Source organism: Schistocerca cancellata, chromosome 3, assembly GCF_023864275.1.
Source record: "Schistocerca cancellata isolate TAMUIC-IGC-003103 chromosome 3, iqSchCanc2.1, whole genome shotgun sequence".
NCBI lineage: Eukaryota > Metazoa > Arthropoda > Insecta > Orthoptera > Acrididae > Schistocerca > Schistocerca cancellata.
The window spans coordinates 543,597,872-543,625,474 of record NC_064628.1 but is presented as its reverse complement, the minus strand read 5'-3'; the positions used below and the strand labels follow the sequence as shown (position 1 = coordinate 543,625,474).

Here is a 27,603-nt window from a genome sequence, read left to right as displayed (position 1 = left end):
ATGTATCATACATGTATATGTCTGTACTTCACATGCCTCAATCGAGACGATGTTAAACGAAGTGTGAAAAGATAGAAAAGGAATTGGCATAGCGCAACATGCATTCATAGAGTCACGAATCCTGCAGTCCAGCTGGCGTGGGCGCACGTGTGTCAAACTGGACTGGCGTGTGCCGCCTTGATTCAGCCCTACGCTATTGAAAGTTAATTTGTGGGTGGTTTCGGAGGGATTCCTACATTAATTTATTGTAATGCTGACCCTAGGTTACACTTTATCATAACAACCCAAAAAATGCGGCTTTCTAAAGATATTTTGATCAACTTTAATTATGGCTGTAAACCTTAAACAATGGAAAGCATGAAATAGTGCAATAAATCCACTAACAAGTTCAGACAATAAGTTTTGTAAGCAAATACAGTGTAACAGATGATGTAACGTTGAATGACACTATGTTCAAATGGTTCAAATGGCTCGAAGCACTATGGGACTTAACGTCTGAGGCCATCAGTCCCTAGAACTTAGAACTACTTAAACCTAACTAACCTAAGGACATCACACACATCCATGCCCGAGGAAGGATTCGAACCTGTGACCGTAGCAGCAGCACGGTTCCGGACTGAAGCACCTAGAACCGCGGGGCCACAGCGGCCGGCAACACTATGTAACAGAACCTTCTCAATCTAGTTCTTTTTCCTATTTCAAAATATTCATTGTTGCTGTGAACCTAACATTGCTGATATACAAATAAAAATATTTTGTTATGAGTAACTTGTTGAGCATCCTGAACTTAATAATGAGGAGGATGTGATTTCTAAACGTCGATTCAAGCAGGCAGGTTTCATATTCGTATTAATAACATAAAATAGTGTACTAATTAAATATGCCTACCATTTAGGTATCGAAGTAATCTACCTTAAGAACAGTGGGTGCATACCTATCATTCGTTTGAGATAAAATAAGTTTTGCATTTCCTGCAAATTTTGGTTCTTAGGACATTATACATCCTCAGACTTAACGAATCATTTACATCAAAAGTGGCAATTTTAGTCCTGGATAAATATATTCAGAAATCAGGCTGCCTCATAAGAACTGAAGTTCATCAAAGGAAAGCTGTAATTCAAAGTGAGTGTTATAATGTTTTAGCCTATCCCCACAACAATAATTTCGTGTAGTTCACTGACCTGATGCAAATCTTTCAGCTGGAAGCCACTTCGGCGACTTTAGTGTTCCTGACCTAGCCCAGTTACCAAAAAAAATGTTTAAATGTGTGTGAAATCTTATGGGACTTAACTGCTAAGGTCATCAGTCCCTAAGCTTACACACTACTTAACCTAAATTATCCTAAGGACAAACACACACACCCATGCCCGAGGGAGGACTCGAACCTCCGCCGGGACCAGCCGCAGAGTCCATGACAGCAGCGCCTTAGACCGCTTTTTTATATATATATTTTTTAATCTCATTTTGTTCGCTTTGATTCGTTACATCTGGTCGGGTCGGACGTCGTAAGACACCCGTTTAAATTCGTCGTTGATCGGTTTACTCAGTTTTTTTATTACAGAGGGCAGCTAACCCTCTGACCGAACACGCTGAGGTACCGTGCCGGCTCAATTTTTTTATTACAGAGGGCAGCTAACCCTCTGACCGAACACGTTGAGCTACCGTGCCGGCTCGGCTAATCCCGGCCCCAGTTATCAGACTGGGGAAAGGGGAACTGTAGTTAACGTGAAATCCGAACCATGTGTCGTTTCTAGCTAATCCTCACATCGTTGAGAGGAGAAGGCTAGATAAAAGTGCAGGCTAAAAAATCCAAACCTACCGGATTCGATCCCGCGACCTTTTCGTCTGATACGCCGGACAGTCGAATACATGTACGGATATTGTTGTTGCTAATATTGCAGGCTAGGTAACTTTCAGGGGTGGTAGTATGGACCAAAACAAGGAAAAATGTACAGTAAACATGGGTTCTAAAATGCATAACTTGCAAGCTGTGAGCACTTTTTCCGCTTTGATACTGTAAAACAAATCTGCTGAACAAGTAACCATAGCTCTCGAGCTATGCATTTAAGAGCCCGTGTTTACTGCATGTACACTTTTTTTCTTGTTTTGATCTGCAGTAGAAGAGATGTGTTTCACAGTTCGTAAGGCACGCATTTTGAAGTCCATGTTTATTGGACCTTTTTTTCTCTTTTTGATCCACGCTAATACTTCTGAAAGTTTCGTACGCTACATTCTTAGCAATAACAGTACCAGTACGTATATTCCACTGTCAGAGGTGCGAGAACGATTTTAGCTTGTAACTTCCCCTTCTCCATCATCCCTGAAAGTTTTTAACGTGCATATGCAGCTACGCATGAGTAGACGCTAGTCACACCTACCGTTATTGATTGACAATATTTCGAATGAGACTTTATGATCACCAAGTAGCTGTTATCTGTATCCAGACTTGCAAGTTCTCACAGACTAATAATTTATTCTGTTTTAGAAGACAGTAAACACATAAACAAACAATTGACAATGTCTCAGAAAAATTAAAATAGTTCTTCCCAAATAACAATTAACTTTGTCACAGTAATAAAATAATCCTCTTCCAAATATTCCCAATCGAGAGTCCCTCCACCCCACTAAAAAGAATCACAATCGCCGTTGTTGACATTGCCTGCAATAGATAGCGACATAGATACACAATTAAGTTCGAGCAATTTGTCAACTTCATATTGTATCTCGAATAATAACCGCTTGGCTACTTTTGCAAATAATTTATTTAACGACCGACTTCGTAGCTTAGAAACCACAACATTAGGTTATATATGTGTTGATATAGCTTCTAGGCCTTTAGATAAATTATGTACAAGAGCAGACAAGAGGTCATTATTTTAAGACGTTTACTAATGGCTTAATGGCTGCGGCTGTACCTCAAACAAGATACTGTTTATATTGCATATTCATAAACAAGTATCCTTTCACATGCACTAGGCTTTCATTTTTGAGTGGGACACATTGTCCAATACACTAGGCTTTCATTTTTGAGTGGGACACATTGTCCAAGAATTAAATTAATAAAATTTCTGAACAATGTTTCCGGGGGGGGGGGGGGGGGGGGGGGGGATCTCCCTTGGATCAACTGCCGGAACCCGAAATCTTCTAAATATTCCCAATTGGGCTACCTATCCCCCACTAAACATCTCGCCAGGAGCTAACTGGCAAGAAAGTCCCTAACTTTATATTGAACAGCTCGTTCTACCTATAAACAGGAAAAAAATAAGTTCCTGTCAAAGGATTTCTTACTAGTTCAATAGTTTGCTTCATTCTTAAGATCGATATTATTCAGAAACATAATAGGCTCGTCTAACTAATGTATATATAGACTGATGTTAGATAGAGTAAGTTTTAACGATTCATTCGCGCCGGCCGGAGTGGCCGTGCGGTTCTAGGCGCTACAGTCTGGAGCCGAGCGACCGCTACGGTCGCAGGTTCGAATCCTACCTCGGGCATGGATGTGTGTGATGTCCTTAGGTTAGTTAGGTTTAATTAGTTCTAAGTTCTAGGCGACTGATGACCTCAGAAGTTAAGTCGCATAGTGCTCAGAGCCATTTGATTCATTCGCGCAGTTCAATCCTGCCTTTAAAAAATCACGGTTCGAGTATGACGCACAATTTTAATGTGTCAGCAAGCAAGAGCGCTTATTTCGCTGCAGTATGAAAGGTTCAGTCAGGAAATTACCACTAAGCTATGGATAAACCACTTCTCCGCAATAGCCTTTCTCCCAACAGTGCTAGTCCTTTGAGATATGCAAAAGAATTTTTCAAAGGAGGAGAAAGGTGCTGACAGAAATGAAGCGGTGGCAGCGGATCGTCAACCGTGCCTGGATAACTCAGTCGGTAAGGGCCAGAGACAGAGTATTAATCTATCACGGAGGTTCACAACATCACACTCACTGCTGCAAAGTGAAGGCAACAAGTGAAGAGATTTAAATGTTTAGTGAACTTGACAAAGAAGCAGTAGTGTCATGGCTCAACGAAGGTACAAATGGAGACATTGGGACTGCTCCAGTTTAATTCTCACACCATTACAAAGATGAGTAATAAAGATATTAGTATCAGTTGCGACGAAAACAGCTAAAATCGCTAAAACTGAACTAAGCTCCGGGTACCGACGGAATCCCTATCAGATTCCAAACCGAATTTCGCCCCTCATTTGACCATAATATTCCGTAGACCGTGCTGATCTAGCGGGTAGAGTGCTTGACTCCAGCCCTGTTGATACTGGGTATGAACGGGATTTTTTCCTCGTTCCAGTCCCCCCAGGACCGCCCCAGGTACACTCAACCTGCTATCAAATGAGTACCGGGGATCTTTCCGAGGGGTATAAAGTGGCCAGAGTGATGTAGTCGCCATCCTCCTCCTCCTAGCGCCGCAGCGAAGAAAGGCTGCGCTTTTCTGTAGTCAGACCATTAGCCCGGCCACGGGCTTGCACCTCTACCTTTTATACCATAGATCTCACGAAACATTAATTTATGCCTAGAATTTGTAAGAAAGCACAAAATACACCTGTCCACATGAATGGTAGCAGAAACGATCTACAAAACCACCGTCCAAGTTTTTTGACATAGATCTGTTGTAGAATCTTAGAACATATTCTGAGCTGAATACAACGAGCCCCTCAAAGTCGATCAGAATAGATTACAAAGACTTAGCTCATACAAAACCGAACTCGCATAAAATCCTGAAAGTCATGGATCAAACCAGTCACATAGGTACAGTACTTCTAGACTCCCCAAAAGCATATTATTGAGTATTATACCAACGCTTAGTGAGAAAAGTAAGGGCTCGTTGGGCACCAAACGAAATTTGTGACTGGATTGAGGATTTCTCAGTAGGGACGTGTAATGTTATATTAGACGGAGAGCCATCGACAGATGTAGAATTATCTTTAGGTGTTCCCCAACGAAGTGTATTGAGATCCTACTGCTCGTGTTATTTATTAATGACATGGTAGACTATGTTAACAATAATCTCAAACTTTTCGCAGTTATCTACAGCGACATGAAAAAACATGCAAAATGTATTTTATCTTATTGCCATTTCATAGTGCTTTAAATATTATTAGCTTGGTTTAAAAAATATTCAGGAATGTGAAATTTAGAAATTTAGAGCTTCAAAAAAAAAAAAAGAAAGAAAGAAAAAAAGAAAGAAAAGAAAAGAAAAGAAAAGAAAAAAAAGGAAAGTATCTGGTATTCTTTGCATGTAGTATCAATGGGTAACAATTGCTACGCTACAATTTCCGCAGCTCGTGGTCGTGCGGTAGCGTTCTCGCTTCCCACGCCCGGGTTCCCGGGTTCGATTCCCGGCGGGGTCAGGGATTTTCTCTGCCTCGTGATGACTGGGTGTTGTGTGATGTCCTTAGGTTAGTTAGGTTTAAGTAGTTCTAAGTGCTAGGGGACTGATGACCATAGTTGTTAAGTCCCATAGTGCTCAGAGCCATTTATTTGAGCTACGCTACAATTCAACTCTCACAAAAAATACACGAGTGAAAGATATCGCGGGAATATAAAAATATGACATATGTAGTAATCAGTTAAGTCTATAAGAGTTCAAGATGATATTAGATTAGCTTGAAAATGTACAACAGCGCTATTGTAAGCAATTTTAGTCAATCATGCATACTCACGTTACTATGTAACTCGTATTAGACTACCTTCCAAACGCCGTGAATTCACTCAGATAAGTATTCTAAAGTCTTCATATTTTGAACTATAGACTGATCTCATAACATTTACCTCAAGGATTATAAAGTGATCTTCTTTAATGCTAAAACATGTACTTGTACAAACTACAATCAATTTTGGCGCCGATGTATACCGTTGGTCAAACTGTTCACGAAACAGCTGAACGCCGATAGAAAATGGCCGTCAAAATTAATGGTGGTGTATTATATGCAAATTGTTTAAATGCTTCAGAAAGCCGAAACGGTTGTCGTTCAATGTAAATGAAGTTAAACAATTGTTGTTGTCATGCGACAGCTTCGTACTTTAAGACTTTTTTTTATTTCCAAGAAGCTAACTGCAGTGGTCTCTGATTAGTAGTCTCTTGGCTAAATGCCCAAGCGGACATGGACATAAACGTTCAACAGTTTTTTAATTGCTTTTGTCTCCTGAAAATCAACACTGTATACAGTGAAGGTTTGGTAAATTTTTACTTTTATGATATTTTAACGATACTGTTTCGCATTATGTTGAGTGATGCTATAGAACTGCTGATTATTGCTGTAAACAGTTCCTGTCAATCATTGGCCGATAGCAGCCGAAGTGTTTTCCCCCACTCCCCTTGATTAATGTAAATAATGTGTGTTTATAGATCTATGTATTGTGAATACTATCGAAAACTTTGAAGTATAACTCTAGACCACTGCTATTTATGAGAGTTTCATACGATGAAAAAGTGTATGTCGTGTTTAAAGCTTATACGAAAACTAAAACAACCTACTTAGTCACAAATATGAATAAACTCATTGATCAGATTATTGACATTACGGTTCTCGCCCACTTAGTGAAGCATTTACTCATGTTTCCGGAGATTAAGGAATATCAGAACACATTTTGCCCGTAAAAATATTTATAAGTTGTGTCACCATGTCGAACGTATTCCGTAATTAAAGTAATTACTTTCTGTTGCAGCTGTCGAAAGAGATCCTAGTGGCAAGAGGATTCATTTAATGGAAACGATCTTTAAAATCTTGATCATAATGTACAGCAAAATATCACAATTCGGATATTTACATCAGTGTACTTTTCTGTGACATTACTGTATCAAGTTGATGTCAAAGAAACACCAAGTATTACTCATCAGTATAAAATGTACGTTTGTGCAGCAACAACATCACGAACTCGTGCAAGAGGAAAATTACAAGAGATTTATTGAAATTAATAAATTATATAAATAAAATTAGAATGAAAGGAAAAAGTACTTTAGACAGTGACGATGAGTGAGAAACATGGCATCACCTGTCATTTTAAGACATGAAAGGGCCGTAGCTTCATCTGTCAGCTTTTCAAGATCAAGAGGGCAAAGTGAGCAGGCAGATGATGATGATATTCAAATATCATTGGCACCTTATGTACAGAACTACCTGGCACAGAGCGGTCAAAAACTTGACTGTTGTGGGGCATGTTTGCCAGTTCCATTTGAAAGAGCAGCAAAACAGTCATGGTGGGATCCTCGCTTTGACTCTGAAATACTTGAGGGGCAGTACCGATCAAGTTCCTTTCCACAAGTGCGCCTAAGATTCCAGTACGTATTTTTATCCATAGGGTTCGATTTTTATTGTAATCATATGGTTCTTATGAAGTATAAATTACTTAGTGAATTATTACCTGCAGTTACTAAAATGTATCCAAATTTATCGGATTTTGCAAAATATTAGCCTCCCTTTCAAAATGCATGCCCCTCAGTAAATAATTAATTGACTCCTGTACTAAATAAACTGTATATTTTGTTTCAGATATGCTCTTGTGTATATCCTTGCTGTATCATTTTCATGGTTTGTATACTTCATTGTGACTGGTGCAACTGGCAGAATACAACACTGGATTCCTGTGTCTGCTGTCTTTGCTGTACTATTAATTATAATAGGCCTGATTTTAGCTGTAACATACAGAAGTTTTTACAGAACTTACGCATTTCCCATTTCCATATTTGTGGCTGTCATTATTTGCATCTTACTACTCGTGTTTATTATTCTGAATTCCTCAAATAGCAAGGCAAGTAGTATCACCCCTGTAGGACAATTTTCTCTTTGTATTGAAATATTGCTTATTATATACACTGTGATACAGCTACCTCTCTATGTGTGTGTAGCCATTGGTAGCATTTTTTCAATATTATTTGAATGCTTGATTGCTACATTGTACTTTAAAGAAGATTATGGTGTGAATACAAACACTGGTGTTGTAGTTCGGACGTTACTGCATATTGTTGTGCATTTAATCGGCATTCATGTTCTCATAATGACTAATGCTAGAATGCGTGGAACTTTCATGAAAGTGGGCCAGTCATTATTAGTTAGAAGACAGCTCGAAATGGAGAAACAGTTGAAGGAGAAGATGATACACTCAGTGATGCCACCCAAGGTTGCGGACTGGCTAATGTCGGAAACTGGTGGTGCACAGGAAGATGAATATGAAGATAGTGAATCATTACAGAAACCAACACATGGCAAGAATCATGCTAGTGGTGGAAATGATATTCGTTCTCTGTTCCGTCCTTTCAATATGAACCGAATGGAAAATGTCAGTATACTTTTTGCTGACATTGTAGGTTTTACACGAATGAGCTCCAATAAGAGTGCTGAAGAACTTGTTGGCATATTGAATGACTTATTTGAACGATTTGATGATCTCAGTGCTAAGCATGGCTGTGAGAAGATTTCAACTTTGGGTGACTGCTACTACTGTGTTGCTGGTTGTCCTGAGCCTAAACTTGATCATGCAAAGGCCTGTATAGAAATGGGGCTTGATATGATTGTTACAATCAAACAGTTTGATGCAGAAACAAATGAAGGTATGTGTGCTTCCAGATATTCAACTATATTGTTTCTTGTAACTCTTCATGATCTTATTTACATTCTTCATAGTTACTAGATTATACTAAAAGGCATGCATTGCTTGATGCTGAATTTTATAGCTTTTAATTAAAATCTTTGATGCCTGATGGAAGTAGAGCTTGTTTTTTCTTTCCTACATGACTGATAATTTTATAGCAATTAATCACAAGACCTTCATAATTTAATGCTTGTTTGTTAGTGTTTGTCAGTCTTTTCACTATATCAGCCATGAAAAGTTATTGCTCCATTATTGTATTACAATGAACTGCATTTTCTCTTGACTTTTTGCTTGTTTCATTGAAATTAACAATGTAATTTTGTTCTCAGCTTCTAGTTTAAAGAATTTCTCCTATGGCAATGTATAGTAACAAAATAGGTTATGAAGCACGTATTTTGTTGATATGCCTCAGTTGTGCATACAGTTTATAAAATTGTTGAAGATGAAGCTGTGTTATTCAATTATTACAGCTAAGTATTTAAAACCAAAATTTAAAGAAAATAAAAAAAAAGGAATTGTGTACTGAAAGAATGTAATTGACTGTGATAGAACATTTTCTGTTAACAGACTTGCAGTGTTTCTTCTCTATATGCAATAACGAAAAGAAAGAAAAAAAAATCTGTCAGTAATCTTATTTGTTTTATTTGTTTGATAATCTCGGAAGATCTGTTTATCGTGACAGCTGCTGACCATTTAACATATTTAGGAACCAGATGTATTTGCTTTATTTTTTTACATCATCAGAGTTTTTAACAGTCCAAATTTTGATTTATAGTGTTAACAGTATCTAAGTATTTTAAATAGAGTAAAAACAGTTCTGTGTCACAGACATGAAAATGATTGATATAGTTTTGTTGTCATTGCCATCCCATTCAGCCTTAATTCCATAAGTTTTTATATAAGCAATTCTAGAAAAGAAGTTTATGACCATCCCTAAAAATGTGAAGTTTCTTTGCATTGTGTAGTGCAGTTTCTCATGTCTCATACTATACAGTATAAAGTAGACAAAGTGTTATGTAAGAAGAAAAAGTAGAAAAGGCTATTAGAAGGCACACGAAATCACACTTTTTGTATAGAAGTGCCAGATTTCAAAAACAGGACAGGATGCTTGTGTTGTGTTATTGTCTCTTGCAGTGGCTTTGGAAGGGCATTTCATGGAGGACCAAAAGAAACGTTTCAGCATATAGGGTTAGACCTGAAACTATAGTTTTGTTATTTTTTTATATTGTGAATATTTTACAATTCAGTCAATCTTCAGGGAGGTAGTTGAATGGCTGTGGTTGACAAGTCAGAAGTGGTAATGAATAAGCATTTACCCCTTACATTAAAAATCGATCTTACACTTGTCATAAATTCAGAACTGTATTATCTCCAGTTGATTCAGGGGAAGTTTCCATAGTCTTTTATATTCCACCTTGGGGTGTAATTTCACTTACAGAACATTGTTGTAGATTGACAGTGGACTATTTTCTTCTTTATGAGATGAGTAGTTTCTTTTCAACCTTCCCACTTTTAATAAACTTATAAATTTCTGTGGGCTTTTGCATACCACACAGGAGAGTGGGATAGTATGAAGTATTCACTAGTGGCAGATCATTATCTTTTTAAACATACCATAAGTGTCTCCAACACACTTAGCCAAATGTACTTACACTCTTTGTCAATCGGTGACATTATAAGTAAAATTGCACACTTCCAATATCTCCCTGTCCTCTTTACCTAACCATTCTCCTCCCCCCCCCCCCCCCCAACATCCTCATCAACTTCACCCTTCTCTTTCCCTTGTGCCTTCTCACCCTCATGGTTTCACTTCCTCCTTCTCTCACTGCCTCCCACTCTCCCACCCTCCATCCTCCCTCCCTCCCACCTTACACCTCTCCTTCCTGTCATCCCTCCCTCCTACCGTAAACCCTGCCTCCTACACTACATCCCACCCACCCAACCTCCCTTGTCCTTGCCCTCCCTCCCTCATCCCCTTCCTCATTCCTCCCACCTGCCCTCCCTCGTTCACTTGCCTGCCTCCCCCCACTCTTGTTCCCACTCCCCTCCCTCGCTCCCTGCCCTCACTCCTTCCCTCTTGCCCTCACTCCTTTCCTCTTGCCCTCACTTAGCCAAATGTACTTACACTCTTTGTCAATCGGTGACATTATAAGTAAAATTGCACACTTCCAATGTCTCCCTGTCGTCTTTACTTAACCATTCACCTTTCTTGCCCCCACTCCTTCCCTCTTGCCCCACTCCTTCCCTCTTGCCCCCACTCCTTCCCTCTTGCCCCCACTCCTTCCCTCTTGCCCCCACTCCTTCCCTCTTGCCCCCACTCCTTCCCTCTTGCCCCCACTCCTTCCCTCTTGCCCCCACTCCTTCCCTCTTGCCCCCACTCCTTCCCTCTTGCCCCCACTCCTTCCCTCTTGCCCCCACTCCTTCCCTCTTGCCCCCACTCCTTCCCTCTTGCCCCCACTCCTTCCCTCTTGCCCCCACTCCTTCCCTCTTGCCCCCACTCCTTCCCTCTTGCCCCCACTCCTTCCCTCTTGCCCCCACTCCTTCTCATCCTTTGATCCCTATCAAAAGTTTCCTGGCCTCACTACTCAATATTCTTTTCATTCATCTTACTTCAATCATGTCCTCCCTTAGCAAACACTCAATATTAATCAAAACCTTTCATGTCTCTTTTCTACAGACCACCCAAACCTCATCTTTTCCCTCCCTACTTTCCCTTCACCACTTTTCCCTCCCTCCTTCTCTTTCCCCGTTTAGCCTCATCTCTTTGATACCCATCTATTTTCCTACACTTTTTCCCCTTCGCCATTCCCATGCCATTTTCGCACCCCCTCATTTTCCGTCACCCTTTCTCCCTCCCAATTTATCCCCTCTCCTTCTATCCCCTGTCCTTGTATCCCCCCATCTTTCCCCTTTCTTTTCTTTATTCTCACCAAGCAGAATAATGCAATGATTAGCACACTGGACTTGGATTTGAGAGGATGATGGTTCAAACTGGCATCCGGCCATCCTGACTTTCCGTTCTATCCGTAAAACATTTAAGTGAAATACCGGGATAGTTCCTTTGAAAGGGCATGGCCAATTCCCTCCTCCATCCTTCCCTAATCTGAGCTTCTGCTCTGTTTCTAATATTGTCAAACACTAATCTTCTCCTCCTCCTCCTCCTCCCCCTCTCTTCTCTCTCCCCCACTTTCACCTCCCACTCTTCCCCTCTTCCCACCTTCTCTTTCGCTCCCACTCCTCACTCCCACCCTTGCCCTCCCTCTACCCTTCTTCCCCCCCCCCACTCTTCCCCTTCTCATCCTCCTCCACCCACTTCTTTCCCATCCCATGCACTCCCCCCCACTTCTTCCCCCTGCCATGCACTACCCCATTTTCCTCCCTAATCTATCCTCTCTGTCCTTCCCCTATGTCTCTTCACCTTACCCTTTGCTTTCCTCACCATCCCTTTTTCCACACTCTCTCTGTTCTCCCCATTCCCACCACTGTTTCCTCCATATTTCACCAACTTTCTCCTTCCCTTTCCTCATCCCTTTCCTCACCCTTCTTCCCCCTCTTTTCCCCCCTCCCTCTTACTGCACCCTTTCCTCCATTTCTTCGCCCCTTCCTCCCTCATTTCCTTCTTTCCTTCCCCTGTCCTCCACTCTTTCCCCGTGTCTTCGGTCGCACTTCAAATGGCTCTAAGCACTATGAGACTTAACATCTGAGGTCATCAGTGCCCTATACTTAGAACTACTTAAACCTAAATAACCTAAGGACAACACACACATCCGTGCCCGAGGTAGGATTCGAACCTGCGACTGTAGTAGCCGTGTGGTTCCAGACTGAAGCACCTACAACCACTCGGCTACAGCAGCTGGCGATCCCACTGCCCCTCTCTCCTCATCCTTTCCCCATACATTTCCTCCCCTATCCCACCTCCTTGCCCCTCACCCTCTTTCCCCCTCCTTGCCCTCTTTCAACACCCTCGTCCCCTTTCACCCTTCCAGCCCCCTGCATCCCTCCTGCATTGTTCACCAGTCATGCCCACTTTCACCCCTCTCTCCCCCTTTCCATCCTCTTGCCCTTCTTCACTCCACCTTTTCCCACCCTGCCGCCCCTATGCCCTCCATCTCACCAATTATATCACTCACTTGCACTCCTCTTATCTCCATTCTGCCATTTTGTAACCATTGTAGCCACCATTTGCCCTTCTCACATTTAACCCGAGCCTCAGACCCCCTTTTCCATTTTTCCCCAGATCCTTCCCTCTGTGCATATTCCTTGTCCCCCTCTCTCACCCCATCTTTCCCATCCCAATCTCTCTCCCTTTTCCAACTCAACTCGCTCCCTTTTCCCACTCCACTGTCTCAATTTTTCCACTCTCTTTACCTCTTTCTCCAAACCTCTCACTCCATTTTCCGACCCCCTCTGCCTCTTTCACCCCTGTGCCTTCCCTGTCCCCTCTGCCCTCATTCCCCCCTCTGCCCGCACTTCCCCATCTGCCCTCACTTCCCCATCTGCCCTCACTTCCCCATCTGCCCTCACTTCCCCATCTGCCCTGCCCTCACTTCCCCATCTGCCCTGCCCTCACTCCCCCATCTGCCCTGCCCCCATTCCCCCTCATACCTCTTTCCCACCACCACCCTCTTTTTTTCTCCACTGTATTTTTCCCCCACTGTATATTTCCTGCCACCCTCTTTTTCCCGCCACCCTCGTTAATGCTGCCCGCTTTCCCCTCCCTGCCCGCTTTCCCCTCCCTGCCCACTTTGCCCTCCCTGCCCACTTTCCCCTCCCTTCCCGCTTTCCCCTCCCTGCCCACTTTCCCTTCCCTGCTCACTTTCCCCTCCCTGCCCACTTTCCCCTCCCTGCCCACTCCCACCCTGCCCACTCCCCCTGCCTCCTCTTTCCCCCTACCCACTACCCCTCAGCTCTCCTTTTTCCCATCTGTTACCTTTTCCCCCCTCTACCCTCCTTTTTCCCATCTGTTACCTTTTCCCTCTCTACCCTCCTTTTTCCCAATTTCCCCCCTGCCTTCATTTTTCCCTATTTCCCATCTTTTTCCCCCTTTGCCATCTTTTCACCCACTGCCCTCCTTTTCCCTATTTCCCCTCCGCTCTCCTTTTTTCCCATTTCCATTCTTTTCCCCTCTGCCCACTTCTTTCCCCCCTCTGCCCACTTCTCTCCCCCCTCTGCCCACTTCTCTCCCCCCTCTGCCCACTTCTCTCCCCCCTCTGCCCACTTCTCTCCCCCCTCTGCCCACTTCTCTCCCCTAGGCCCTTCTTCCCCCCTGCACCCTTCTTACCCCCGGCACCCTTCTTGGCCCTCTGCACTCCTGCACACTTTGCCTGTCTGCACTCCTTGCTCCTCTGCACATTTTGCCCCTCAGCACTTATCCATCGTCTACCACCTTTCTTCTTTCACCTGTGGTTTCTTCTCTTTCCCTGCCTGTGCTCTCACCTGTTTTGGTCCTTTCTTTTCCACTGCCTCTTTCGATATCGGGTTGGTAATGTGCTATCTGATACGTACATGCAGGAGAATGGTGTTGCCTCAGGGAAGCGTTTTAAGTGTCACCCTCTTTGCCATTGCCATTAACAGTATCATGTCCACTATCCGGAGTTTCTGCCAAGTGCTCCTTGTTTTGTGGACGATTTTGCTGTTTTCTGTTCTTCCTCCAGTCTTGTCACTACTAGTCGGCAGCTGCAGCTTACGATAAAGCGATTAGAGGCATGGACTGCGAAGACGGGTTTTACCTTTTTTGCAGACAAATGTGTGTGTGTTCATTTTAATCGTTCTCGACGTCTTTTTACCTCCCCTGAATTGCATCTGAGGGACACCATTCTTCCTTTTAGCGACATTGTGAGGTTCCTGGGCCTCACTTTTGAATCCAAGTTATCGTGGTTGCCGCACCTCAAAGACCTCAAGGTGCAGGCCCTGAAGGCACTGAATAATTAGAAGTGTCTGAGCCATCGGTCCTGGGGAGCAGATCGGGCGCGTCTGCTGCAGTTTTATAGGGTTTTCGTCCGGTCGTGTCTTGACTATGGATGCACCGTGTATGGGTCAGCGAGGCCTTCGTATCTGAAGATTCTTGACGCAGTACACCATGAGGGTATCAGGCTGGCCACTGGTGCAATTCCGTACCAGTCCCATCCCCAGCCTGTGTGCTGAGGCAGGGGAACCGCCGCTCTCCATCTGGCGGAAAGTCCTCATGGTGTGACGGGTGTATCAATTCCTTGTCTGTCCTACCTCCCCTGCGTACCCTACCGTTGCCGACCGCCTATGGAACATCTCTTTTCCACTCGTCCCAGGGCAATGAGACCATTTGGGATTCGTGCCAAACATTTGCTAGAGTCCCTTGGTGTGGAGCATGTGGCACCCCAACTCCAGGGTTTTACCCGCCTGCCTCCCTGGTTGCTCCAGAGGCTCAGCGTCCTTTTAAACTTGTCAGAGTACCGGAGGAGCTGCACTCCTGCGTTTGTTTTTTACCTCCTTTTTTTACGATATTTTAAACCAGCATCCCGACCATGTACCACTATTTACGGATGTCCTCTAAACAGGGGGACTCTGTTGGTTGTGCTGTTGTTTTCCCTGATCTAGTCGTCAAGTTACGGCTTCCTGTGGCGTTTACCATCTTTGATGCCGAATTGTTTGCGATCTTGCGGGCATTGGAGTAGATGAGATGTCCATAATGCCCTACTCCCACCTGCAGTGGCGGGGGAAGGAGTTTCTTTCTGCTGGGTGCTGGGACACGTGGGTATTAGGGGAAATGAACTGGCGGATGTGGCTGCCAAAGATGCATGTTCCCTCCCTCACGGTGTTGAATGTGCCGTCCCCCTCCATGCTGTTACCTTCCTTTTGCGTTTTTGTGTTATGCGTCAATGGGAAGAGGAGTGGCTGGCAGTCGGTGGAAATAAGCTGCGTCTGGTCAAGGCCATCCCGCGGCCATGGCGTACATCCTACCAGTCATGCGGGCGGGATGAGGTTCTCCTCACTCGCCTCTGCATCAGGCACAGTCCCTTAATGCATGGTTTTTTACTCCAGCGGGAGGTCCCCCCAATCTGCAGTGCTTGTGGTGTCCCGATTACTGTCCACCACATTTTACTTGACCGTCTTTTATTCTCTGACCAGAGGGCGGTGGTTTCCTTGCCACCGGATTTGCCCTCTATTTAGCAAGATGACGCAATGACTGTGGTTAAAGTCTTACAGTTTTGTGTCCTGTCCAATTTGTTGACTCGGATTTTAGGGAGAGGATTTTAATGTGCTGCTGGGTGACTGGCTCACCCAGGTTTTAGGTAAGAGGTCCGCCAGTCACGATTACCTACTTGTTTCACTTCGATTTCTGTCCTCTTTTCCTTGTGTTTCCTTTCCTTTTTAGTGCGTTTTTTCTCCTCTTGTTTTGCCTCTGTATGTGAGGATTTGGAACTGCAGCAGGTCTGTGTCTTTTAGCCGTTCTCCTTGTTCGCTGTCCGTCTTCGTCCCTTCACCGCATGTGTTCCTATTTCTATGCGTTTGGGCGCTGATGAGCAAGCTGTTTAGTGCCTGAAAACCTCAAACCACACTCACACTTCTCTCTACTCTCCCTCTTTCTCTCCCACTTTCTCTCTGCTCTCCCCCTTTCTCTCTGCTCTCCCCCTTTCTCTCTGCTCTCCCCCTTTCTCTCTGCTCTCCCCCTTTCTCTCTGCTCTCCCCCTTTCTCTCTGCTCTCCCCCTTTCTCTCTGCTCTCCCCCCTTTCTCTCTGCTCTCCCCCTTTCTCTCTGCTCTCCCCCTTTCTCTCTGCTCTCCCCCTTTCTCTCTGCTCTCCCCCTTTCTCTCTACTCTCCCCCTTTCTCTCTACTCTCCCCCTTTCTCTCTACTCTCCCCCTTTCTCTCTACTCTCCCCCTTTCTCTCTACTCTCCCCCTTTCTCTCTACTCTCCCCCTTTCTCTCTACTCTCCCCCTTTCTCTCTACTCTCCCCCTTTCTCTCTACTCTCCCCCTTTCTCTCTACTCTCCCCCTTTCTCTCTACTCTCCCCCTTTCTCTCTACTCTCCCCCTTTCTCTCTACTCTCCCCCTTTCTCTCTACTCTCCCCCTTTCTCTCTACTCTCCCCCTTTCTCTCTACTCTCCCCCTTTCTCTCTACTCTCCCCCTTTCTCTCTACTCTCCCCCTTTCTCTCTACTCTCCCCCTTTCTCTCTACTCTCCCCCTTTCTCTCTACTCTCCCCCTTTCTCTCTACTCTCCCCCTTTCTCTCTACTCTCCCCCTTTCTCTCTACTCTCCCCCTTTCTCTCTACTCTCCCCCTTTCTCTCTACTCTCCCCCTTTCTCTCTACTCTCCCCCTTTCTCTCTACTCTCCCCCTTTCTCTCTACTCTCCCCCCTTTCTCTCTACTCTCCCCCTTTCTCTCTACTCTCCCCCTTTCTCTCTACTCTCCCCCTTTCTCTCTACTCTCCCCCTTTCTCTCTACTCTCCCCCTTTCTCTCTACTCTCCCCGCTTTCTGTCTACTCTCCCCGCTTTCTGTCTACTCTCCCCGCTTTCTGTCTACTCTCCCCGCTTTCTGTCTACTCTCCCCGCTTTCTGTCTACTCTCCCCGCTTTCTGTCTACTCTCCCCGCTTTCTGTCTACTCTCCCCGCTTTCTGTCTACTCTCCCCGCTTTCTGTCTACTCTCCCCGCTTTCTGTCTACTCTCCCCGCTTCCTGGCTACTCTCCCCGCTTCCTGGCTACCTCTCTGCCGTCCCCCTACCTCTCTGCCGTCCCCCTACCTCTCTGCCGTCCCCCTACCTCTCTGCCGTCCCCCTACCTCTCTGCCGTCCCCCTACCTCTCTGCCGTCCCCCTACCTCTCTGCCGTCCCCCTACCTCTCTGCCGTCCCCCTACCTCTCTGCCGTCCCCCTACCTCTCTGCCGTCCCCCCTACCTCTCTGCCGTCCCCCTACCTCTCTGCCGTCCCCCTACCTCTCTGCCGTCCCCCTACCTCTCTGCCGTCCCCCTACCTCTCTGCCGTCCCCCTACCTCTCTGCCGTCCCCCTACCTCTCTGCCGTCCCCCTACCTCTCTGCCGTCCCCCTACCTCTCTGCCGTCCCCCTACCTCTCTGCCGTCCCCCTACCTCTCTGCCGTCCCCCTACCTCTCTGCCGTCCCCCTACCTCTCTGCCGTCCCCCTACCTCTCTGCCGTCCCCCTACCTCTCTGCCGTCCCCCTACCTCTCTGCCGTCCCCCTACCTCTCTGCCGTCCCCCTACCTCTCTGCCGTCCCCCTACCTCTCTGCCGTCCCCCTACCTCTCTGCCGTCCCCCTACCTCTCTGCCGTCCCCCTACCTCTCTGCCGTCCCCCTACCTCTCTGCCGTCCCCCTACCTCTCTGCCGTCCCCCTACCTCTCTGCCGTCCCCCTACCTCTCTGCCGTCCCCCTACCTCTCTGCCGTCCCCCTACCTCTCTGCCGTCCCCCTACCTCTCTGCCGTCCCCCTACCTCTCTGCCGTCCCCCTACCTCTCTGCCGTCCCCCTACCTCTCTGCCGTCCCCCTACCTCTCTGCCGTCCCCCTACCTCTCTGCCGTCCCCCTACCTCTCTGCCGTCCCCCTACCTCTCTGCCGTCCCCCTACCTCTCTGCCGTCCCCCTACCTCTCTGCCGTCCCCCTACCTCTCTGCCGTCCCCCTACCTCTCTGCCGTCCCCCTACCTCTCTGCCGTCCCCCTACCTCTCTGCCGTCCCCCTACCTCTCTGCCGTCCCCCTACCTCTCTGCCGTCCCCCTACCTCTCTGCCGTCCCCCTACCTCTCTGCCGTCCCCCTACCTCTCTGCCGTCCCCCTACCTCTCTGCCGTCCCCCTACCTCTCTGCCGTCCCGCTACCTCTCTGCCGTCCCGCTACCTCTCTGCCGTCCCGCTACCTCTCTGCCGTCCCGCTACCTCTCTGCCGTCCCGCTACCTCTCTGCCGTCCCGCTACCTCTCTGCCGTCCCCCTACCTCTGTGCCGTCCCGCTACCTCTGTGCCGTCCCGCTACCTCTGTGCCGTCCCCCTTTATCCTCTCTTAATCTCCCCTTCATCTCCCGCTGCCCTTCATCTCCCGCCGCCCTGCATCTCCCGCCGCCCTGCATCTCCCGCCACCCTGCATCTCCCGCCACCCTTCATGTCCCGCCACCCTTCATCTCCCGCCTCCATATCTCTCTCCACCCCCTTCCTCGCTCCTCCCTTTCTCTCTCCACCCTCTCCCTCCCTCCTCAACATTTTTCTCTCTTCCTTCTTCTTCTCTACTCCTCCTTCTCCCCTTTCCTCCCCATTTCTTTCCTCCCCCTTTCCCGCTTTCCTCCCCCTTTCTTTCGTCCCCCATTTCGCATCCCTCCCCCTTTCTCCCTTCTCTCTTCCAGTCCCTCTACCCTTCCCTCTTTACTTCCCACGCCCATCTCATTATCTTTCCTCCCAACACCTCATTGTCTATTTCCTCCCCCTATCTCGTATAATTCCCATTTTCTCCACTCTCCCATCTACAACTCTCTCTCCCCTCTCTTCTCCCATTTTTCTGTCTCACCTCCCCTCTCCTGTCCATTTCTCGCCTCCTGTCTCCCATCTTTCAGTTCACCCATCTTTCCCTTCATTCGTCTTCCCCTCCTCCCATCTTCCCCTCCTCCCATCTTCCCCTCCTCCCATCTTCCCCTCCTCCCATCTTCCCCTCCTCCCATCTTCCCCTCCTCCCATCTTCCCCTCCTCCCATCTTCCCCTCCTCCCATCTTCCCCTCCTCCCATCTTCCCCTCCTCCCATCTTCCCCTCCTCCCATCTTCCCCTCCTCCCATCTTCCCCTCCTCCCATCTTTCCCTCCTCCCATCTTTCCCTCCTCCCATCTTTCCCTCCTCCCATCTTTCCCTCCTCCCATCTTTCCCTCCTCCCATCTTTTCCCTCCTCCCATCTTTCCCTCCTCCCATCTTTCCCTCCTCCCATCTTTCCCTCCTCCCATCTTTCCCTCCTCCCATCCTTCCCTCCGCCCATCCTTCCCTCCGCCCATCTTTCCCTCCGCCCATCTTTCCCTCCGCCCATCTTTCCCTCCGCCCAACTTTCCCCCGCCAGACTTTCCCCCCCGCCCACCTTTCCACCCCGCCCACCTTTCCCCCCCCGCCCACCTTTCCCCCCCGCCCACCTTTCCCCCCCCGCCCACCTTTTCCCCCGCCCACCTTTCCCCCCCGCCCACCTTTCCCCCCCGCCCACCTTTCCCCCCCGCCCACCTTTCCCCCCCGCCCACCTTTCCCCCCGCCCACCTTTCCCCCCGCCCACCTTTCCCCCCGCCCACCTTTCCCCCCCGCCCACCTTCCCCCCCGCCCACCTTCCCCCCCCCCGCCCCCATTCTGCCCTCTTTGCCTGCCCCCCTTCTGCCCTCTTTGCCTGCCCCCCTTCTGCCCTCTTTGCCTGCCCCCCTTCTGCCCTCTTTGCCTGCCTCCCTCGTGCCCTCTTGGCCTGCCTCCCTCGTGCCCTCTTGGCCTGCCTGCCTCCCTCGTGCCCTCTTGGCCTGCCCGCCTCCCTCGTGCCCTCTTGGCCTGCCCGCCTCCCTCGTGCCCTCTTGTCCTGCCCGCCTCCCTCGTGCCCTCTTGGCCTGCCCGCCTCCCTCGTGCCCTCTTGTCCTGCCCGCCTCCCTCGTGCCCTCTTGTCCTGCCCGCCTCCCTCGTGCCCTCTTGGCCTGCCCGCCTCCCTCGTGCCCTCTTGGCCTGCCCGCCTCCCTCGTGCCCTCTTGGCCTGCCCGCCTCCCTCGTGCCCTCTTGGCCTGCCCGCCTCCCTCGTGCCCTCTTGGCCTGCCCGCCTCCCTCGTGCCCTCTTGGCCTGCCCGCCTCCCTCGTGCCCTCTTGGCCTGCCCGCCTCCCTCGTGCCCTCTTGGCCTGCCCGCCTCCCTCGTGCCCTCCTCGCCTGCCTCCCTTCTGCTCTCTTTGTCGCCCCTCTCCCCTCTTCGCCACTCCTGTCTGCCGCCCCCCTCCCCTCTCTGCCGCCCCATTTTTCTCCTTTTTCTCTTTTGCTTGATTTTGTCACTGCCATGTGTCTTTATGATGCGTCAACCTCTTCTGTTTTGGCCATGCAATAAATGGTCTTCCACAGTTCATCATCAGTATCATCATCCTCCTCCTCCTCTCATCCCTTTCTCCCTCTCCTCCTCCTCCCATCTCATCCTCTATATCCTCCTCTCATCCCTCACCTCCTCCTCTTCCCTCTCCTCCTCCTCCCTCTCCTCCTCCTCCCTCTCCTCCTCCTCCCTCTCCTCCTCCTCCCTCTCCTCCTCCTCCCTCTCCTCCTCCTCCCTCTCCTCCTCCTCCCTCTCCTCCTCCTCCCTCTCCTCCTCCTCCCTCTCCTCCTCCTCCCTCTCCTCCTCCTCCCTCTCCTCCTCCTCCCTCTCCTCCTCCTCCTACTCCTTCCTTTTCTCCTCCTCCTACTCCTCCATTTTCTCCTACTCCTTCCACTTCATTCATCCCTTTTCTCTTCATACCTCTTCTACTCCTCCCTCTTCTCAACCTCCTCCCTCTTCTACTCCTCCCTCATCTCCTCCCTCTTCTCCTCCTCCCTCTCCTACTCCTCCCTCTTCTACTCCTCCCTCTTCTCCTCCTCCTCCCTCTTCTTCCCCTCCTCCTCCTCCTTCTTCTCCTCCTCTTCCTCCCTCTACTCTTCCTCCTCCTCCCTCTTCTCTTCCTGCGCAATCTCCTCCTCCTACCTCTTCTCTTCCTGCGCAATCTCCTCCTCCTACCTCTTCTCTTCCTCCTCCCTCTTCTCCTCCATCTCCCTCCTCTCACCTCCCTCTCCTACTCCTCTTCCCTCTTCTCATCCTCCCACTCCTCCTCCTCCTCCTCCCTCTTCTCATCCTCCTCCTCCTCCCTAATCTTTTCCTGCTCCTCCTCCTACCTCCTCCTGCTCCTCCCTCTTCTCCTCCTCCCCCTCACCATTGTTTTCCTCCTCCTCCTCCTGCTCCTCCTCCTCCTCCTCCTCACTCTTGGCCTTCTCCTCCCTCTGTTCCCCTTTCTCTCTTCCATTTTTCGTTCCCCCTTTTGTTCCCTTTTCTCCATTCCATTTTCCCCCCTTCCATTTTTTGTTCCCTTTTCTCCATCAATTTTCCCCCTTCCAATTTTCTTTGTCGTTCCAATTTTCTTTTCCGTTTCCTGTTTCCATTTCTCTTTCCCCTTTTCCACCATTCTCTTTACCCTTTTCCACCATTTCTCCTTACCCTTTTCCACCATTTCTTTCCCCCAGCCCCTCCATTTCTCTTTAGCCTTTTCCCTCATCTTCCCTATTCTGTCCTCCTGTGGGCCCCACCAGTCCCCTCTTTCATCTCTATCCCACCGTCTCTCTTCCTTCCTCCCCAGCGATTCTTTCCTGTTATCTCATCCCATTCCCCCCATCCCTCTTTACCCAAATTTCCTCCCTTTACCCCCATCCCTCTTAACCCAAATTTCCTCCCTTTAACCCCATCCCTCTTAACCCCATATCTTCCTTTTTCCCCATCCCTCTTAACCCCATATCTTCCCTTTTCCCCTATCCCTCTTAACCCCATATCTTCCCTTACCCATCATCCCTCTTAACATCATATCTTCCCTTTTCCACCTCTTACCTCCATTTTCCCTCTCTTCCACACTTTACCATTCTACTCTCCCCTCCCACTCTTTCCCATTCTACTCTCCCCTCCCACTCTTTCCCATTCTACTCTCCCCTCCCACTCTTTCCCCTCCCACTCTTTCCCCTCCCACTCTTTCCCCTCCCACTCTTTCCCCTCCGACTCTTTCCCCTCCCACTCTTTCCCCTCCCACTCTTTCCCCTCCCACTCTTTCCCCTCCCACTCTTTCCCCTCCCGCTCTTTCCCCTCTCACTCTTTCCCCTCCCGCTCTTTCCCCTCTCACCACCTCTCACCTCTCACCACCACTGTCTGCCCCTCTCACCACCCCCGTCCTCCCTGTCTGCCCCTCTCACCACCCCCGTCCTCCCTGTCTGCCCCTCTCACCACCCCCGTCCTCCCTGTGTGCCCATCTCACCACCCCCGTCCTCCCTGTGTGCCCATCTCACCACCCCCGTCCTCCCTGTGTGCCCATCTCACCACCCCCGTCCTCCCTGTGTGCCCATCTCACCACCCCCGTCCTCCCTGTGTGCCCATCTCACCACCCCCGTCCTCCCTGTGTGCCCATCTCACCACCTCCGTCCTCCCTGTCTGCCCATCTCACCACCTCCGTCCTCCCTGTCTGCCCCTCTCACCACCTCCGTCCTCCCTGTCTGCCCCTCTCACCACCTCCGTCCTCCCTGTCTGCCCCTCTCACCACCTCCGTCCTCCCTGTCTGCCCCTCTCACCACCTCCGTCCTCCCTGTCTGCCCCTCTCACCACCTCCGTCCTCCCTGTCTGCCCCTCTCACCACCTCCGTCCTCCCTGTCTGCCCCTCTCACCACCTCCGTCCTCCCTGTCTGCCCCTCTCACCACCCCCGTCCTCCCTGTCTGCCCCTCTCACCACCCCCGTCCTCCCTGTCTGCCCCTCTCACCACCCCCGTCCTCCCTGCCTGCCCCTCTCACCACCCCCGTCCTCCCTGCCTGCCCCTCTCACCACCCCCGTCCTCCCTGCCTGCCCCTCTCACCACCCCCGTCCTCCCTGCCTGCCCCTCTCACCACCCCCGTCCTCCCTGCCTGCCCCTCTCACCACCCCCGTCCTCCCTGCCTGCCCCTCTCACCACCCCCGTCCTCCCTGCCTGCCCCTCTCACCACCCCCCGTCCTCCCTGCCTGCCCCTCTCACCACCCCCGTCCTCCCTGCCTGCCCCTCTCACCACCCCCGTCCTCCCTGCCTGCCCCTCTCACCACCCCCGTCCTCCCTGTCTGCCCCTCTCACCACCCCCGTCCTCCCTGTCTGCCCCTCTCACCACCCCCGTCCTCCCTGTCTGCCCCTCTCACCACCCCCGTCCTCCCTGTCTGCCCCTCTCACCACCCCCGTCCTCCCTGTCTGCCCCTCTCACCACCCCCGTCCTCCCTGTCTGCCCCTCTCACCACCCCCGTCCTCCCTGTCTGCCCCTCTCACCACCCCCGTCCTCCCTGTCTGCCCCTCTCACCACCCCCGTCCTCCCTGTCTGCCCCTCTCACCACCCCCGTCCTCACTGTCTGCCCCTCTCACCACCCCCGTCCTCACTGTCTGCCCCTCTCACCACCCCCGTCCTCACTGTCTGCCCCTCTCACCACCCCTGTCCTCACTGTCTGCCCCTCTCACCACCCCCGTCCTCACTGTCTGCCCCTCTCACCACCCCCCTCCTCACTGTCTGCCCCTCTCACCACCCCCGTCCTCCCTGTCTGCCCCTCTCACAACCCCCGTCCTCCCTGTCTGCCCATCTCACCACCCCCGTCCTCCCTGTCTGCCCATCTCACCACCCCCGTCCTCCCTGTCTGCCCATCTCACCACCCCCGTCCTCCCTGTCTGCCCATCTCACCACCCCCGTCCTCACTGTCTGCCCCTCTCACCACCCCCGTCCTCCCTGTCTGCCCCCTCTCAACACCCCGTCTTCCCTCCCCCCTCTCACCACTCCCGTCGTCCCTCCTCCCTCTCACCACCCCCGTCTTCCCTGTCTCCCCCTCTCACCACCCTCGTCTTCCCTGTCTCCCCCTCTCACCACCCTCGTCTTCCCTGTCTCCCCCTCTCACCACCCTCGTCTTCCCTGTCTCCCCCTCTCACCACCCTCGTCCTCCCTCTTGCTCTGTCCTCGTCGTCCTCCCTACCCCTCTGTTCGCGTCGTCGTCCTCCCTACCCCTCTGTCCGCGTCGTCGTCCTCCCTACCCCTCTGTCCGCGTCGTCGTCCTCCCTACCCCTCTGTCCGCGTCGTCGTCCTCCCTACCCCTCTGTCCGCGTCGTCGTCCTCCCTACCCCTCTGTCCGCGTCGTCGTCGTTCCTACCCCTCTGTCGTTCCCCCCTCTCTCCACCTCCCCCCTCTTACCTCTCCCTCCATCTTCCCACTCTCTCCATCTTCCCTCTCCCTCCTTTTCCCTCTCCCTCCTTTTCCCTCTCCCTCCTTTTCCCTCTCCCTCCTTTTCCCTCTCCCTCCTTTTCCCTCTCCCTCCTTTTCCCTCTCCCTCCTTTTCCCTCTCCCTCCTTTTCCCTCTCCCTCCTTTTCCCTCTCCCTCCTTTTCCCTCTCCCTCCTTTTCCCTCTCCCTCCTTTTCCCTCTCCCTCCTTTTCCCTCTCCCTCCTTTTCCCTCTCCCTCCTTTTCCCTCTCCCTCCTTTTCCCTCTCCCTCCTTTTCCCTCTCCCTCCTTTTCCCTCTCCCTCCTTTTCCCTCTCCCTCCTTTTCCCTCTCCCTCCTTTTCCCTCTCCCTCCTTTTCCCTCTCCCTCCTTTTCCCTCTCCCTCCTTTTCCCTCTCCCTCCTTTTCCCTCTCCCTCTTTTTCCCTCTCCCTCCTTTTCCCTCTCCCTCCTTTTCCCTCTCCCTCCTTTTCCCTCTCCCTCCTTCGCCCTCTCCACCATCTCTCCTGTCCCTCCAGCATCTTCCCCCTTTCCCCACCCCATCCATCTACACCCACTCCCCTCCTTGCTCGCCCCTGCTTCCGCTTACACTACACCTCCATGTCCCTCTGCCCCCTGTCCACTCCATACCTCTCCCCTGCCGCCCTCTCCCCCCTCTGCCCCCTGTCCACCCCATCTCCCCCGCCTCCCTCTCCCCCCTCTGCCCACTCTCCACCCCATCTCCCCCGCCTCTCTCTCCCCTGCCCTCTCTCCCCCACCACCCTCTCCCCTGCCATCTCTCCCCCACCACCCTCTCCCCTGCCATCTCTCTCCCACCACTCTCTCCACGGTCCCCTCTCCCGCACAATCCTCTCCCCTGCTCCCCCTCCCCCACCACCATCTCCCCACCACCTTCTCCCCTGCCTCCCTCCCCCACCACCCTCTCCCCTGCCCTCTCCCCTGCCTTTCCTCCCCCACCACCATCTCCTCACCACCCTCTCCCCTGCCCTCTCTCTCCCACCACCCTCTCCCCTGCCCTCTCTCTCCCACCACCCTCTCCACTGTCCCCTCTCCCCCACCACCCTCTCCCCTGCCCAATCTCCTCCACCACCATCTCCCTTGCCCCTCCCCCCACCTGCCTCTCCCCTGGCCCCTCTCCCCCAACTTCCTCTCCCGTGCCCCTTCTCCCCCACCTCCCTCTCTTGTGCCACCTCTTCATCCCATCTCCTCCCCCTTTTCCCTCTCCCCCACCTCATCTTCTCCTATCTCTCCCTCAATCCACCCTCCTTCATTCTCCTTCCTCTCTCTACTTCACACTCTCCCTCTCTCCACCCTCTCTTTCTGCTTCCTCTCTCCCTCCATCAATCCTCCCATCCCGTCTCCCTTCCTCAACCCTCCCTCCCCCTCTCCCTGCCTCAACCCTCCCTCCCCCTCTCCCTGCCTCAACCCTCCCTCCCCCTCTCCCTGCCTCAACCCTCCCTCCCCCTCTCCCTGCCTCAACCCTCCCTCCCCCTCTCCCTGCCTCAACCCTCCCTCCCCCTCTCCCTGCCTCAACCCTCCCTCCCCCTCTCCCTGCCTCAACCCTCCCTCCCCCTCTCCCTGCCTCAACCCTCCCTCCCCCTCTCCCTGCCTCAACCCTCCCTCCCCCTCTCCCTGCCTCAACCCTCCCTCCCCCTCTCCCTGCCTCAACCCTCCCTCCCCCTCTCCCTGCGTCAACCCTCCCTCCCCCTCTCCCTGCCTCAACCCTCCCTCCCCCTCTCCCTGCCTCAACCCTCCCTCCCCCTCTCCCTGCCTCAACCCTCCCTCCCCCTCTCCCTGCCTCAACCCTCCCTCCCCATCTCCCTGCCTCAACCCTCCCTCCCCCTCTCCCTGCCTCAACCCTCCCTCCCCCTCTCACTGCCTCAACCGTCCCACCCCCTCTCCCTGCCTCAACCGTCCCACCCCCTCTCCCTGCCTCAACCGTCCCACCCCCTCTCCCTGCCTCAACCGTCCCTCCCCCTCTCCCTGCCTCAACCCTCCCTCCCCCTCTCCGTGCCTCATCCCTCCCTCCCCCTCTCCCTGCCTCATCCCTCCCTCACCCGGCCTCTCCCTCCCTCCCCCTCATCCGGCCTCCCCCTCCCCCTCACCTGGCCTCCCCATCACCCGGCCCCTCCCTCCCTCCCCCTCACCCGGCCCCTCCCTCCCTCCCCCTCACCCGGCCCCTCCCTCCCTCCCCCTCACCCGGCCCCTCCCTCCCTCACCCGGCCCCTCCCTCCCCCCCCCCCCTCACCCGGCCCCACCCTCCCTCCCCCTCACCCGGCCCCACCCTCCCTCCCCCTCACCCGGCCCCTCCCTCCCTCCCCCTCACCCGGCCCCTCCCTCCCTCCCCCTCACTTGGCCCCTCCCCCCCTCCCCCTCACCTGGCCCCTCCCTCCCCCTCACCCGCCCCCTCCCTCCCCCTCACCCGGCCCCTCCCTCCCCCTCACCCGGCCTCAACCCACTCTCCCCCTCTCCCTGCCTGAACCCACTCTCCCCCTCTCCCTGCCTGAACCCACCCTCCCCCTCTCGCTGCCACAACACACCGTCCCCCTCTCCCTGCCTCAACCTACCGTCCCCCTCTCCCTGCCTCAACCTACCGTCCCCCTCTCCCTGCCTCAACCTACCGTCCCCCTCTCCCTGCCTCAACCTACCGTCCCCCTCTCCCTGCCTCAACCTACCGTCCCCCTCTCCCTGCTTCAACCCTCCCTGCTCCTCTCCCTGCCTCAACGCTCCCTCTCCCTGCCTCAACGCTCCCTCTCCCTGCCTCAACGCTCCCTCTCCCTGCCTCAACGCTCCCTCTCCCTGCCTCAACGCTCCCTCTCCCTGCCTCAACGCTCCCTCTCCTTGCCTCAACGCTCCCTCTCCCTGCCTCAACCCTCCCTTTCCCACTCCCTGCCTCAACCCTCCATCCCCCTCGCCTGGCCTCGCCCTCCCTCCCCCTCTCCGTGCCTCAACCCACCCTCCCCTTCTCCCTGCCTCAACCCTCCCTCCCCCTCCCGCCGTCCCCCTTCCTTCCTCTCCTTCCCTCCTTCCTACTTCATCCTTCCTTCGAACTCCAACCTCCCTCCCTCTCCCTGCTTCCCTCATCATCCCTCCTACAGCATTCCTCTTTC

At 51.7% G+C, this 27,603-nt stretch overlaps 1 protein-coding gene across 1 annotated transcript in view; it reads left to right on the top strand.

Moving 5' to 3' along the window:
• Positions 1–5,931: 5,931 nt before the first annotated feature.
• Positions 5,932–27,603, top strand: part of LOC126175376 (adenylate cyclase type 9) — a 169,942-nt gene continuing 148,270 nt past the window's right edge. The window contains exons 1-3 of the mRNA XM_049922148.1: positions 5,932–6,186; positions 6,677–7,289; positions 7,501–8,558. Coding sequence (XP_049778105.1) covers positions 6,994–7,289; positions 7,501–8,558 — 1,354 coding nt within the window. The 5' untranslated portion in view covers positions 5,932–6,186; positions 6,677–6,993. The remainder of the gene's footprint in view (positions 6,187–6,676; positions 7,290–7,500; positions 8,559–27,603) is intronic.